This window comes from Primulina tabacum, chromosome 10 (genome assembly GCF_025594145.1).
Source record: "Primulina tabacum isolate GXHZ01 chromosome 10, ASM2559414v2, whole genome shotgun sequence".
NCBI classification, from domain to species: Eukaryota; Viridiplantae; Streptophyta; class Magnoliopsida; order Lamiales; family Gesneriaceae; genus Primulina; species Primulina tabacum.
In genome coordinates, this window is record NC_134559.1 from 6,056,114 (window position 1) to 6,072,285 (window position 16,172).

Sequence of the window (16,172 nt, forward strand, 5' to 3'; positions counted from 1 at the left end):
TTAATATAATTTTTAATATATAAGTTTTATTCAATAAATATTTTTTTAAAAAAAATATCCTACCAAATTTATAACTCCTCTTTAATAATTGGTATCTTGGAAAAGTTTGTTATTATGATGCACTCTCTCTTGTGATTTCTTCCACGGCTCAAATTACATGTTGAGGTTAAGGAATTCCTTTGTCACATCAAAGAAATTTATGTAGTGACGCAATTTGGGATTTCCACTTTCTTTATTTCGGTTAGATGCTCCGCATGCCAAGTGCTTGCACAAAGAGTATCGTATATATATCAGAAAAAAAAAAATATATGACACACGAGTCAATTTTATGAGACGGATCTCTTATTTAGGTCGGATATGAAAAAAATATTATTTTTTATATCACAAATATTACTTATTATTGTAAATATAGACAGTGTTGATCTATCTCCATGAAACTATCTTACAATATACCTGAAATCTTTTTCGATAGGAAAGATGTCTGGTTTCAACCTAAATGATAGAGAAAAAAACTACACCCTCATGTAATAAAAATATATATCGTGTTTGTGTATAAACTATAAAGCAGTTTAAGGAAAAATAATAAAATTGGTCATATAATTTGACATTATTTGAATTTTGGTCTTCTAGTTAACCAAATAACAACACGTCAATAATCCGATAGACTAGATAGCAAGAAAATGTGCAGAGTTGTTGGACTTATAAAACTGAAATTATGGACCAAATATTAATTTAGTACAAGACCACTTAATATATATATATATTAGTATCTCGACGCATGCGTTGCGTGCTTGTACGATAAGGATTTGAACCTACAACCTCAGGGCTAAGAAACAAAAACTTTATCTACTAAACTACATGTGACTTGCATTAATTTTTTAACAGTTTATTAATATATATAATTAGTAAAAAGACCATGACACCAAAAGTTAGTTAATCTAAAGGTATCTTGCTTGCTTAATAATAGAAGTATATATATATATATATATATATGTGAAATAAATTTTTGTATAATATTTGAGTTGCGAAGTGGTCGGGCCAATAGTGCCAAATGTGATTAAAATGCGAAAAATATAATTATTTAAAAAAAGTAAAAGTTAGCCTCGATATGACCGTTTGATGTTATAATCTACTCGGTTAGGAGTCAAAAACTAAGAAACTAGCATATGAAAATCATGATAATTGGACTGGAAATTAATCGAATGAACTTTGTCACTGATGAACAGAAATATCCATGCTTTTTTTCAAATGAAATGGAAATGATAACAAATTCAGCTTGAAATTTGAAATGAAGCACAGAATATAATCCTGAAAATTGTGAGCTTAAAGTTAGAAAATATTAGCTTAAAAACTAAATTTGTGATTGAAAATATTGATCGAAATTTGCAGATTTGTTGCGAGTTGTTTTTGGAGTTGATTTTCTTTTTGTGTTTTTTCAAGTTTTTTTCTCTTTTATCTTACTGATTCCTCAAGCTAATTTCCTCGAGGCAAAAACTTGTGAGAGACGGTCTCACGGATCGTATTTTGTGAGACATATATCTTATTTGGGTCATCCATGAAAAAGTATTACTTTTTATGCTAAGAGTATTACTTTTTATTATGAATATCGATAGATTGACTCGTTTTACAGATAAAGATTCGTGAGATCGTCTCACAAAAGACTTACTCATTTCTCAATAAGCTTCCCAGCAAGGTGGGGCAGACAGTTTTTCCCACTTCTTGCAACCGCTTTAACCTGTTCTTGTTTTCCTTTTTCAACTTGGTTCCTCGACCTCGTTCCCACTAACGGCAGCATGGGATAAAAATTTATCTATTTTCTTGTACTACATTCGTCTCATATATTTAGATTTGTGCATATGTGTTTTCACATAGATTAAAAAAATTATCGAAAAGTAAATTTAAAAAAAAAAAATTGTTTTATCCTTTTTTAATGAGTGTTTTAAGGTATAGTTTGGTACATGGGATAAGAGAGGGATTGATAAATAATCATCATCATCTCACGTTTGGTACCTTTTTAGAAAGTCCATGATAATATCATGAGCCCGTGATAAATAATTTTATATAGTGATAAAATATCTCTTTTATGAGATGTGATAATTTTAATCTAATGATAAAAACACCACAAATGACTTAATTGTCCTCAATATATAAAAAATTCCTAAACCCTATTGCTCTTTCATTTCTCTTGTAGGTAGAAATTAAAATCAAATAAATATTTTTATTTGTTTTTATATATTATATAATATGATAATTATATAAATGAACTCGAGATAATTATATAAATGATTGTACAAATCTCCATAAAATTATTAGTAACACTCGATTAATCGTAAAAATTTATATTTGACTTGACTCACAAAATTAAGGGCTCAATTATCATATTATATAATATATAAAATTAGGTATAAAAAAAATAAATCATGCAAGCACTGTCGGCGCATGAACAAATAAGAAATATGAACTCAAGCAACAACTTTGAAATTATAAAATTTATTGTGATAAGGTTAATTTTGTTATTACAATCTAATATATAAATTTAATCACTCTTATTAAAATCATACCAAACATTAAATATAATATCCTACATTTTATTTATCATTAACTTATCCTTATATTATATATAACATGTTTATCCTATCATGTGCACCAAACTATGTCTAATATGATAAAAAAAATTGATTGAAGTAATTAATGTATTTATTGATGATGTCATATTGGTAAACGAATAGATAAAAAAATACTAATTGTAGAAAATGAGCGAGACTTATAAAAAAAAAATGATCTTTATCCTTGGGACACAGAGTAAGCAAGCAGATTTGACCTATTCTATACAAACAACCACCAAAACCCATAATATATTTCAGTATTTTTAATAATTAATAAATTGGCATCCCAACCTTGGTCAAAACCACCAAAGCTCTCATCATCAATTTTTAATCAATTGGAGTATAAATCAATGGACCAATTAAAAAATGTAATTTTTGGCTAAACAATAACATTTTTTGAGGTGAAATAATTTATTACGTAGGAGAAATTAGAGAACATTAAAAAATTAAGAACTTTAAAGACGTTTTGTATATACATATATTTTTATAATGAACTAAAAATAATTATTAATTGGAATAGTTTTGTTATTATTTTCAAAATTTATTATATTTTATATTGATTTTATTGATTGTTTAGGTTACGTGTGGTATTTTCTTTGTGGTACTATAATTTTAAAATTTTCAAAATATTGTAAAGATTTTAAAAATATATATAGTAATTTCGAGAATTTGTGGCAGTGGGAATATGTCAGGGAGTCAAAATTAAACACGACCCACTAACCGATACGGTTCAACCCGAAAAAAATTAGATTTGGGTTTAATGTTATCGGGTTTGGGTCAGATCGGGTTGGACCCGATAGCTAACCCGGAAAAAAATGACCGGGTTGGTTGGATTCGGGTTTACCGGGTTGAACGAGTTGACCCGAAAAGTTTAAATTTTTTTTTAAAAATATAATTAATATATATTGCCTACATTTTATATATTATATGTCTGAAAAAATATTTATAGTATATTTATATCATAAATTTTCATTATTTAATATTTATTTTGAACATTTTTTATTTTTTAAACAATTAGTTATTTGATTTAGTAAATATATTTATTTTTCTACAATTAGACTTACAAATTTAAATCATATATGATAAAGGTTTTGTCATTATTTGTTTAAAATAAAATATATTTTTTTGAATTTTTTTTAATTTTCTTTAAAAAAAATTAAAAAATTCAAAATCAGGTTGATCGGGTTGATTCGGGGTGATAGTTTTAGGGTTGACTCGGGTTCGAGTTGAGCAATTTTTTAATAGTATTATTGATCAACCCGACCCAACCCACCCGAATTGACATATTTAGAATATGATAGATAACATACATGGACAGTTAAGGTAATTATTTTAAGGATTGGAAAACCGAAAAATTGATCTTGTAAGTTGGCATAATTTGATTTTGATCATCAAATTTGTCAAATTTATGGCTTAAGGCAATAACTTAGCTTGTTTTAAAATTTAGGTTTTTTCTCAAGTGTCAATAAAGTTAGACAATGTATATTTGTTAATTTACAATTTTGATATTCTAATCTTCTAACTTTATGTTGTTTTTTTTTTTATTTTTCGACACGGTGCTGATGTGGCGCTAACATGAAACTCACGTGTCACATCAATACTTACAATTAAAAAGTACAAACTTGTCAAAGATTGATAGATATATATGACTAAGACTCGATTTTGATAATATAGATGATCAAAATTACAAAAATTATAATTTTTTCTATTAAAATTTGGAAAATAAATCTATATATCCAGCAATTTATATTGTGAATAATAAGTATGAGTATAGCATAAACATATCACCCTAAACATACAGATATTAAAGTCAAAATGCACACGTACAGTTATATTACAGCTAAACCCTTAGCTTCTTGCAATACGAATCAGGGAGGCAGTCATCTTCCCAGGAATGCATCGAACCGCGTCGGCCGACGAATCCCTTGGGAGACACGACAGATGATCGTTGAACCGACGATTCGATGGAATCGAAGAAGAAGAACACGACGAAAGCTCGTAGCAACGAATTCTCCATCAGACAGATCATACCCAAACCTAAAGCTCTCTTGTTGTCTACTTCTTCTCTTGCCTGTTATCAAAACTACCTTGATGATTTTCCTTACCGTCTTCTCCAGGTTCCAAATTTTCGAAGTTTTTGGAGTCGACCCTTTACAGTCACTATGATCAATGCTAGGAAGATGACGGCCCAAGTTGTGCGTTGATGGAGGAGGGCTACAGTGCCGGTATCATTTGTTCTTGTTGTGGATACTTGGGCGTGCCGGGGCACATCTCCCACTCGAAAGGAACCGTAGCTTGACACATCCTTCGGAAACTGGTCCGCCAACTTCGGACTCGATAAATATTTGATAAAACTAAGGGTAATCAAATATTTTTCTAGGCATTGATTGAGAAGAGATTTTATTTTTGGGTGTAGCATGTCACATTACACTTGAAAAATCATGAGTACGAAACAGTGCACCCTTTAAAATGATTCAGCGTCTTACTTACTCCAGTGTTCTTCGTTGATACGACATTCACTTATTGGGACATAATGAAGTATATCTAAATTGTACATTCACTAAGTGAGTGTCACATCAACTCTAGTCATAAAAGCATACACGTATGGTTGATGGATGATATATCAAAATTGTACCTTTTACTTCTTGAAATATGATTATATATAATATTTGTGTAATACGAAAAGTTTTTGTACATATGTTAAAGTATGACGATGTTATAAATATCGATACAGGTTAGTATAATCTTAGGCTGCAATTTGATATAAGGATTTGATTTGAGAAATGAATTTGAAGATTTATTTGAAATCATTCTCATTTATCACCATTAGGCATGAACTGAATTAATACATTTTGGATTTGAAATTCATCTGATCTAAACAATTAAACAGATGTTATATTAAAATCCATGATTTCAAATATATCGATCCAAACAGATATCGGTTGAAATTACTTTAATATGTGTGACAAGATATTATATATGAGAAAGGAGTTCAAAATATTTCTAACTGCATCAACGTAAAAATTGTTTCAAGTCCTTTTTTGTTTTGGTTTTGTTTTGCTTGAACCAAACAAAAACCTCGATGAAAATAAGTTAAAACACATTTTTAAGGTTGAAAATAGGTGCGTGGACTTAGAAAATTAAACAGCCACGTGATCCGTCTTGGAAATTGTAATTAATACATAATAAAATTTTAACACTTATTTTTTAAAAATAGAAGACATGAATTAAGATATGGGAGTTCGGTGTAAACTTTCTTTTTAACATAAGGCTCCAAAAAAAAAAAAAAAACTATTCTGAAAAAAAAAAGTTTTAGGTAGGTCCCAGACCTATAATTATAAATAATAATTTCTTTTCATCTTAGTGAATCCTATGTTAGCCATTTTCATGCCGTTCAAACGAGCCTACTCTAACCCAAAAAAGGCTCCGTCTCTGAATTCGTCTCACAAAAGTCGCCCTTTTCCCCTATTCGCATCCTTGGCTTTGTTGACTATTGGTGATACAGAAATTAATCATTTGTCTTTTTTTCTCCGTGATGGTTTGATATCAACTGCATTTGTTCGATAAGGTATATATGACGTCATATATAATTATATTTTGTCGCATCTCTTGCATTGCCCCCATGAATTACATGTTGAATCTTATAGGTTTGTGCAATGATTTAATAATAATAATAAAAATAAAAATAATAATAAGGTGTGGAAATGAGGGGGCCGCCTAGTGGTAGATGAACGAGTAGACGACAGGATAAAGGCCCATTTTCCTTGTTCACCAATTACCATGTGGTCAAGGTCATGCAATTATTAGAAAATAGATTAGTTGAAAATACTGATTGCTTATTTTAGGCTTTGGTCTACTAAATACTCAAATTTTTGTTTTGGTGCTGTAATTTTGATTTTTTTCCTTATAATTATAATTCATCGGAATCTTGTCGTGACATCGAAAATACGGATATAATACAAAAATTTGCTGAAATGTTCAGTATCACATAAAAAATTGAGTCAAAATATATAGAAGATAAAAATTATTGCAATAGACCAAATTTGAAGAGTAGGTCTCTTGTGATACGGTCTCACGAATTTTTATCTGTGAGTTGGGTCAGCTCTATCAATATTCACAATAAAAAGTAATACTCTTAGCATAAAAAATAATATTTTTCTATGGATAACCCAAATAAGAGATCCGTCTCACAAAATACGACCCGTGAAATTATCTCACACAATTTTTGCCAAATTTGAATACTTGACAAGTTGACATTAACAAAGGAAAAAAAAATATTTTCACAATAAAATAATGACACATGATATTTGAGGTAGTATATAATTTAAAATATTTTAGTTAGGCAAGGTGAACATGTATTTGATCATGTATTATAATATTAGATATGTTTGTGTATATAAAACTGGAAAAATAACATTTTCGTAAATTTATTATTATTATTTTTTGTTTTCGACCATCAAATTTTCAAATATTAATTTTGGTCTATTAGTTTTGATTTTTTTCTTTCTCTCAATATTATTTTCTCGAAGTGCTGACATGCTGGCACGTACCTGAGGTGATTTACGTAAGTCGCTAGACTCATATTCCATATTTTAAGGGGACCCAAATTCTTTACTAGGGAGATTTTCTTAAATAGCCTTCACACAATTACTATAATCAATTTTAGTATTCAGTTAAATTAATTTACCAAAATAGTCTTTTTATCATATCAAATTACATAGATATCCCCTATCTCATGTAAAATCTATTCACCATCAATTTCTTTATCTCAAACTCTTTATTTGATTTTCGCAATTTCTCGAATAATATTATGAATTTCATGCATTTGGACACCGAGTGGTGATAATTTGAGATAATTCTTTTGTCGATTATCATTTTTATGTATTTTATTTTTTTGAAGGTTTGTTGTGCATACTCATAAATTGTTAGCATGAAATAAAGTAGAGAATTAATTGAGACCATCAGATTTTTTGTTTATATTTGTGTAAAATCACATTGATGTAATTATTGCTTTTCATAACCATGGTGATTGGTGATTTTGTTTATATTATTTTAGATGAGCAACAATCGTAATTAAAATATTATAATCTTGGTGGTTTCATATGCACTAATTCAAACTAACAATTCATAATTTTATTAAATATGTTTATTGATATAAGTAAGTAGTATTAAAAAAATTAATATATTATAAATTAAATAAAACAGAACAAATGTTAAATCAACTCTTAAAGAGAAATAATCGATAATTAAATAAATGAATCACGAAAATGGAACATGTGTGTTCATAGAAAAATGTTATTTTATGATTTTTTAATTAAATAAGACATAATGCAAAATGTGCAATAAAGAATGCCGTTTTTAAAATTATAACTTTAAAATAGACTAGAATAATCAATTTTCCTTCTTCTTCTTTCTTTATATACATATTATCGCTTCAAATACATATCCAAAACAATATTTATTCTATTATACGATGAAGAGACTTCAATTTATTAACCATAATAAGTGATTCAAGTCGAATATCAACATTATTTTAAAATTATCAAAATTTGATACCGAGAATTCGTAAATGTATTTTTGTTTCAGAAATTTCATTATGTTTATGTTTTGTTCTGGATTATACTCAATGAATGGTAATTATTAAAAAATTATTTATACTTTTTCTTTATATTTGATAAGAAAATCAGTAGATACTTAAACAATTTAAGACTAAATTTTATGAATCGCCAACTTCTTAGAGTATGTCTCTTATGAGACGATCTCACGAATCTTTATCTGTGAGACGGGTCAACCATACCGATATTCACAATAAAAAGTAATATTCTTAGCATAAAAAGTAATATTTTTTCATGGATAACCCAAATAAAATATCCATATCACAAAATACGACTCATGAAACCGTTTCACAAAAGTTTTTGTCAACTTCTTATGTCGATTTGTTTAGTTTTGTTAATTAAATGAATATAAATTATATATAGGTAAAACATATATATCTGCATATATAAATATAAAAATGCATTCTAAATTTCTAAGTTATATAGTTTATAATATAATAGATAGAATAAAAAAAATGTTAGATATAATAAATAATCAGTTACAACAATATTGTTTTGGTTAAAAAAAAAATAGAAAGGAAGCATAGAAAAGTGAGATTAACTCAAAGCCAACATCAATAAAATAAAGATGAAACAAACATGGTAATTTTACAGATGTGTAAAACGAGGAAAAAAAAAACATTAATGTTAAAGAATTTTTTATTCATTTATGAATGACAGCGATGATAAAACTTAATTCAAACTCCTAATATGGACAAACATAATGAAAAAGATAATGTTATTAATATGGAATATGTTAAAAGAATGAATATAAGAATCACAAAAATTTGTATGAGACTGTCTCACAGATCATATTTTACGAGACATATATCTTATTTGGGTGATTCATGAAAAAATATTACTTTTTATGCTAAGAGTATTACTTTTTATTGTGAATATCGGTAGGGTTGACACGTCTCACAGATAAAAAATCGTGAAACTGTCTCACAAAAGACCTACTTTATAAGAATTAATAGAGTAATTTTGACTCTGAATGTTTATGACCACGTGATTGGGGGAAAATGATAAAAGTATTATAAATATCTTAATTGAAAATGATCATAATAGAGACGATGTCATTATGTTTTGAAAAACATTGATTTATTATTTTGAGATGTTCAATTTTTAAGTTTACTCAAATTTCCGAAATCTCAAGTACCACATTATTGACATGACATTAAAAAATATTTATATAATATCAAAAAATGTTGATGTGATATCGAAAATTATTAGTTTGTTCGTTGACACATCAGTAGTTAAACTACAATAACCAGAAATTAAAATTTAGCAGCATATCAAAATCTAAATTGAGATTAGGGGTGGGTACGGTACGGTATACCGTACCGAACTACGGTACCGTATACCGTACCGAAAATATCGGTATGTAATTTTTCCATACCGATACCGGAAATTCGGTATACCGCACATTCGGTATACCGAATTTTCGGTATGAAAAAAATTAATACCGGTACCGTACCGACACCGAAAACTTTTTCGATATACCGAACTTAAATTTAACGAAAAAAAAAATATTTCATACCGTACCGAAATTTTCGGTATACCGATTTTTTCGGTAAATTCGATATTTTTTCGGTACGATTTTTCGATATTTCGATATTTTTAAGTTAGTAGATAAAAAATAAATTTTTTTAAAATTCAATTGAACATTTGACTCAAATTTTATAATAATTACATCCTTGAATTAATTTTTTTTTCAATATATTCTATATTATTTTAAATATATTTGAGACCGCACAAAGATGTTTTCCAACCGAATACACCAAACATGGTCTGCGAGTGTTAGGTGGGCGGAGGAGCCTGGTTTGGTAGGCGTGGCTTCTTTCCTTTCCATATAAACGCCATTTAAGGAACCATTTTGGAAGTCAGAGCCTCTCCACAGCTCTGCTCTGTTTCAACTCTCAACTAATTTCATCAATAGGGAGAGACTCTGTGAATCGGGAGCCACTTATTTCCGCCGTTTGTTCGGTTCTTGTTTAGTTTCTTTCTTGCGAACAAGGATAGATAAATCTAGCGTGATCCCAGTTGAGAAACCATGGAACCCACTTCGGAGAAGCTCTCGCCGTTTGATTTCATGGATGCGTTGTTGAAAGTAGTCAAAATAGATAATTTCAATGGATCGTCGGATGTGGTGCCGGCGATGCTGATTGGAAACAGGGACCTCATGATGCTGCTCACTACATCGTTTGCGGTGCTAATTGGGTGCGTTGTCGTGCTGGTGTGGCGAAGGGCAGCTGGCTCGGCGAAGAAGGTGGAGCCTCCGAGGTTGGTGATTCCGAAGGCGGCGGGGGAGCCGGAGGAAGTGGATGATGGGAAGAAGAAAGTTACCATATTTTTTGGGACGCAGACTGGTACCGCTGAAGGCTTTGCTAAGGTAAACCAAAGAATAATTTGGATCAAATACTTTGGGATTTTTTCCTTGGAAAAGGGTGATAATGTCAATTTTCATGTCTTAAACTGCAAGTTTCTTGGTGGGTGATGAATCTAGCTTTTGAAGTGACAAGAATGGCCTTGTCAATGATGGGAACAAATTGAAGTGCTATTGGGCTTTAAAAATCTTGTTTGAATTGATAATCGTGGATTATAATATGGAAATCTTTATGATTTTGGGTTTCTCGTCTAGTTTCAGTTTTGAACTTCATTGGCATATTTATAAATTTATTTGATTTGATTTTCTTATTGTAAAGGCTCTGGCTGAGGAAGCTAAAGCACGTTATCAACAGGCCAAATTTAAAGTGGTTGACTTGGTGAGTTTTGTTTCTCTATTTCTGTTTTTGTTTAATGTTATTTTTTTCTCCTCTTGAATCAACTTTTGATCCGGTTCATTTTAATCTGGGTAGGATGATTATGCTGCGGATGATGACGAGTATGAAGAGAAGCTGAAGAAGGAAACCTTTGCATTCTTCTTCCTAGCCACGTGGGTTTTTTTTTTAAACTATGAATCTGGTACTTGCATAAAAAGACGCTGCTTTATTGATTTATTGAGTTGGTGAGTTTTGGTTGGATTCAGGTACGGAGATGGTGAGCCAACAGACAATGCGGCTAGGTTTTACAAATGGTTTACGGAGGTAAAACCCGCTGAAGTATAAATAGTTTTTTGGATTAAGCATTTGTCACTGCATAAAAACTATAGCCACTGGTACTTAAGCGATCAGAAAGTATAAATCATAAAGCTGTGCGAGAGTCATATGTAGACAGACAACTGTTGTTTTCAGATAGCCTCTTCCCAGTAGTTGCACCAACTTGTAAATCACGTGATCTTGATATTCGAGTCGACGGTCAGACCGAACAATTGTCATTTTACCTAACATAACTCAAACTTACAAATACCATGATTGAGCCGTCCTGCAGGCAGAGGCTTTTGTTAATCCTAACAAATTTTCAAAGATGTCAAAATACAGGGTGTACTTTGGGATTAATTTCTATGTCCTGTGACACAGGGAAAAGAAAGATCAGATTGGCTTAAGAATCTTCATTATGGTGTATTTGGGCTCGGGAACAGGCAATATGAGCATTTCAACAAGGTATCTGCTTGTTTGATACATATATGAGTACAGGCTTACCTGGTAAGATGGTTCTCTTGTAAATATCGACTGAAGTGTCATTCTTTTGTCTTTGTCTGACTAATAGATTGGAAAAGTTGTGGACGACTTGATTACTGAGCAAGGTATTTTTTCTTCTCTTCGATTCTTTTCTAGACTAAAGTTCATCCGACTAGGAGAAGTGCAAACTTACATCAAAATTCGATTAAATTTTGTTTACTTCAGAATTGTGTATTTGTCTGCCAACTTATGTACGCCTTTCCTTCGTTTTTTGAAAGGACATAATCAAAATGAATGTTGGATGTAGAGACAAATTCAATCAGAGGATATTTTATCCGTGTTGGTTCTTTTATGGTCTTGCCATGTGTTTCCATTCTTACTGGACGTATGCATTGTTCAGGTGGAAAGAGGCTTGTCCCGGTGGGTCTCGGAGACGATGATCAATGCATTGAAGATGACTTCACCGCATGGTACTGGGGTGATGATTAATAAGTACAGTGGTTTCTCTATCTTTCACTTCATCGGATGATAGCTTAAAATAATTTTTACTCTTGATTGTGATGCAGGCGCGAGTTAGTGTGGCCTGAGTTGGATAACTTACTTCTTGACGAGGATAAGGCCTCTGGCACTAATCGCTATACTGCTGCAGTTTTGGAATATCGAGTTGTATTCTATGACCAGGCAGATGGATCAGTTACGGAGAATTGCTCAGCGAATGGCAATACCGTTTGTGATGCTCTGCATCCCTGCATGTAACGAGAATGCTACCATTTTCCTTTTTATTTCATCTTTGGACCATTTTCTCGTAGAAATTTAAAGTGGCTTTATTTTTTTTACTTGACATTTTTATGTTTGTTCTGAAGAGTAAATGTTGCCGTAAGAAGAGAACTTCACTCTCCTGCATCTGATCGTTCGTGCACGCACTTGGAATTTGACATATATGGAACCGGACTAACGTGAGTTCCTGCTTTTACAAATTGTACCTATTGCATTCTCTAAATATTGAATGTCCTTTCCAAATCACGAATCGGCTTGTCCCTGACTTTGAACTTTGGGAGAAGAATGAATCTTATTATTAGTCTAAATGCTTCTTCTATTCTGCAGATATGAAACTGGTGATCATGTTGGCGTTTATTGTGAGAATTTGATTGAAACAGTGGAGGAAGCAGAAAGGTTATTGAATCTTCCCTCGCAAACATACTTCTCAATTCATGCTGATAAAGAGGATGGCACTCCACTCTGTGGTGGCTCCTTGCTACCTCCTTTCCCTCCTTGCACTTTAAGGACTGCACTTACTAAATATGCGGATCTTTTGAGTGCTCCCAAAAAGGTATATAATACTGCATTGTCATCAAATTTTCCTTTCATGCAGGGAATAAGTCTCAAATGTGTCTTTTTTCCAGTCTGCTTTGCTCGCATTAGCTGCTTATGCTTCAGATCCAAATGAAGCTGATCGGCTCAATCATCTTACTTCTCCGGCTGGAAAGGTTTGAATTGGTTCATTATTTATTTGGATTACTGTCTTCGTGTATGATACCAAAGCTGAAAACTAGCATTTTTCTCATGGATTTGGATGCATCATCAGGAGGAATATGCTCAATATGTTATTGCAAGCCAGAGAAGTCTACTTGAGGTCATGGCTGATTTCCCATCCGCCAGGCCGCCTCTTGGTGTTTTCTTTGCCGCAGTTGTTCCACGCCTGCAGGCCAGATTTTATTCCATATCATCTTCCCCGAAGTGAGTGTTCACAATCCTATTCCATCTCTATCATGATAAAGTTTTGAGATTTTAGCTGCAATATCTGTGTAACACGTGATCCTTGTTAATTTTGGAGTTGGTCTACTTAACTCTGCTAAATTAGTAGTTTCGGTATAATCAATTGTCATATTTGCCCTTATTTTGTTTGGCTGCCCAATCTTTCAGATTCTCATTGCCTCTAATTGTTCTTCCAGAATTTCACCATCTAGGATCCATGTGACATCTGCTTTGGTTTACGAGAAAACACCAACAGGACGAATTCATAAGGGTGTTTGCTCCACATGGATGAAGGTATTTTTCCATTATTCAATTATGTTTTCATGTTTTAGCCATAATTGATTGGTTGAGAAGGTAAATATGATCGGTTTTGTTGTGCTGTTATAAATATCACGATTCCCCAAGGCACGCTGCATCTGCTTATGATACTGTAGTCCACTACACTCGTTGCTTCTTATTGTCCTCTAGTGATCAGTGCACCTTCTTGTCACTTGATTGCTCTTTCTGAAGCCTTGATTCTCAATTGCTACCCATTTTCAGAATTCTGCGTCTTCGGAAGACAGTCGTGAGTGCAGTCAGGCACCAATTTTTGTCCGAACTTCAAACTTCAGGCTCCCTGCTGATCCTAAACTACCAATAATTATGATCGGTCCTGGTACCGGTTTGGCTCCATTTCGTGGTTTTCTTCAGGTTTGTGCAAAATGTTGTTGAATCTTGAATATTGTTTTGAGACTTGATACAATTTGGATCCTTGTAATTTTCTAAGAATATTTACTGTTTATATTACAGGAAAGATTAGCTCTAAAGGAATCTGGATCAGAACTCGGTCCTGCCACCCTATTTTTCGGATGCAGGAACCGTGAGATGGTTAGTGATTATCTTAGCATTCGTTCCAAGACATTCTTTTGACGTATCGTAACGGTACAATATTCACAGCAGCTGCTGCAATTTGCAGGATTTTATCTACAAGGACGAGTTGAACAACTTTGTTGAAGCCGGTGTAATTTCAGACCTCATTGTTGCATTTTCACGTGAGGGACCCGCTAAAGAATATGTGCAGCATAAGATGATGCGAAAGGTAGGTGTGCAACTTTTTTCACCAGTCGTGTCTATCTCAAATGGCAAAAGTTGATCTCTGATTCGATGTATAACCAGATATTCATGAGAAAGTTATTATTCATATGATGTTTGAATTGCATGTGGTGTATTACAGGCTTCTGATGTGTGGAATGCAATCTCTGCGGGTGGCTACATTTACGTATGCGGCGATGCCAAAGGCATGGCCCGCGACGTTCACCGAACCCTCCACACCATAGCGCAAGAACAGGTTCGTGGCTCTGATTTTTCTTTTGCGAGGTTCTTTTTTTGTCCACTCCTTTATCACAGTATTTCAACCAACAATTTATGAGGACCAACTGCTTAGGGGATCGTGGGACCTCATTAGTTTCTTGTGAGAAGCCTCAACTATTTAGACTAACAAAAACTAAATTTTCTTTGCATGTGCCTGATAACCTCACGCTCACTTCAATCTGCTACACCCTTCTAGAACTTCACTACTTCACTCTTTGAATTTAATATACTTTTCTTCGAAAATAAAAGTAGCTACAGCCCACTTCTTACTTAATGTTTTTCGTGGATATCTGTATGTGGTACAGTTATGATGAGCCATATCTTTCGATACAGCGACAAACAAATTATCCTATAAAATCATTTTAAGTACATGATCTCATTTAGAATATGCAATTGTCACTCAACATTGCGCCTAACTAATAACGAGTCTTTTTTCAGGGATCTCTGGACAGCTCAAAAGCGGAGAGCATGGTGAAGAATCTGCAAATGACCGGACGATACTTGCGCGATGTATGGTGATAATCATAAGTTCGCGGACCATTCATTCATCGAGAGACCTCAAAAAGATTACAAGATCAAGCATGCAATGTGCAGAAACTACCTGCCTCCTATTGTCAACCTCAACAAAGTAAACTTGAATATTAATATGTATACGCTAGGCTGTTATTCGTGATTTTTTTTTCTAAAATTCAAAGGAATTCTATTTTTTTTATATAAAAAAAATTATTCATGTAATTTATATCTAACCACCATAATATAAATACGTATATTGGGCCTTTTTTGATTTTGGTTACTTGTATAATCATCTGTTCGTTTTATTTCATTGGCTCCATTTAGTGGCAATTTTTATGTATATTTTATTTAAAATGATTATTAAAATATTATTTATTTCGTGACTATATTTTATTTATGATATTGACAGTTGCTTAATTGGTAGAAAAAGAGAACACAAAAGTTTACGAGTTCGATTCTTTTTAGTATGAAATATTATAGAATTATGAGGAAAAAATGTGGAAGGGTTCTTTCCATGAAAAAATTTATGTGACACCAAATTAAATTTACATCATATATATATATATATATACTAGGAAAGTATACGTGCGATGCACGTAGATATTAATAATGAAATATATAATAATGAGATTTAGATAATGTTTAAAATCGAATAACATATTGTTTATGAGTATTTATCAATCTAAATATATATAAAACACAAAAAATGAAAAGATATTATGACAATAAATCATATATATTCACTTATTCATATGACATTTTCAATCCGCGTGATTATAACATAATGACAGTTC

At 31.8% G+C, this 16,172-nt stretch overlaps 1 protein-coding gene across 1 annotated transcript; it reads left to right on the forward strand.

The window, feature by feature from the left end:
- The first annotated feature begins 9,964 nt into the window (after window positions 1-9,964).
- LOC142504837 (NADPH--cytochrome P450 reductase-like) lies at window positions 9,965-15,649 on the forward strand. The gene is made up of 18 exons (XM_075617683.1): window positions 9,965-10,592; window positions 10,906-10,965; window positions 11,059-11,135; window positions 11,229-11,286; window positions 11,659-11,742; window positions 11,849-11,885; window positions 12,161-12,230; window positions 12,327-12,512; window positions 12,624-12,716; window positions 12,865-13,090; window positions 13,164-13,247; window positions 13,346-13,497; window positions 13,713-13,809; window positions 14,056-14,205; window positions 14,305-14,382; window positions 14,471-14,593; window positions 14,729-14,842; window positions 15,304-15,649. Exons 1-18 carry the CDS (start codon window positions 10,254-10,256, stop codon window positions 15,382-15,384), a joined length of 2,109 nt encoding a protein of 702 aa, XP_075473798.1. The 5' UTR covers window positions 9,965-10,253; the 3' UTR covers window positions 15,385-15,649.
- Window positions 15,650-16,172: the final 523 nt, after the last annotated feature.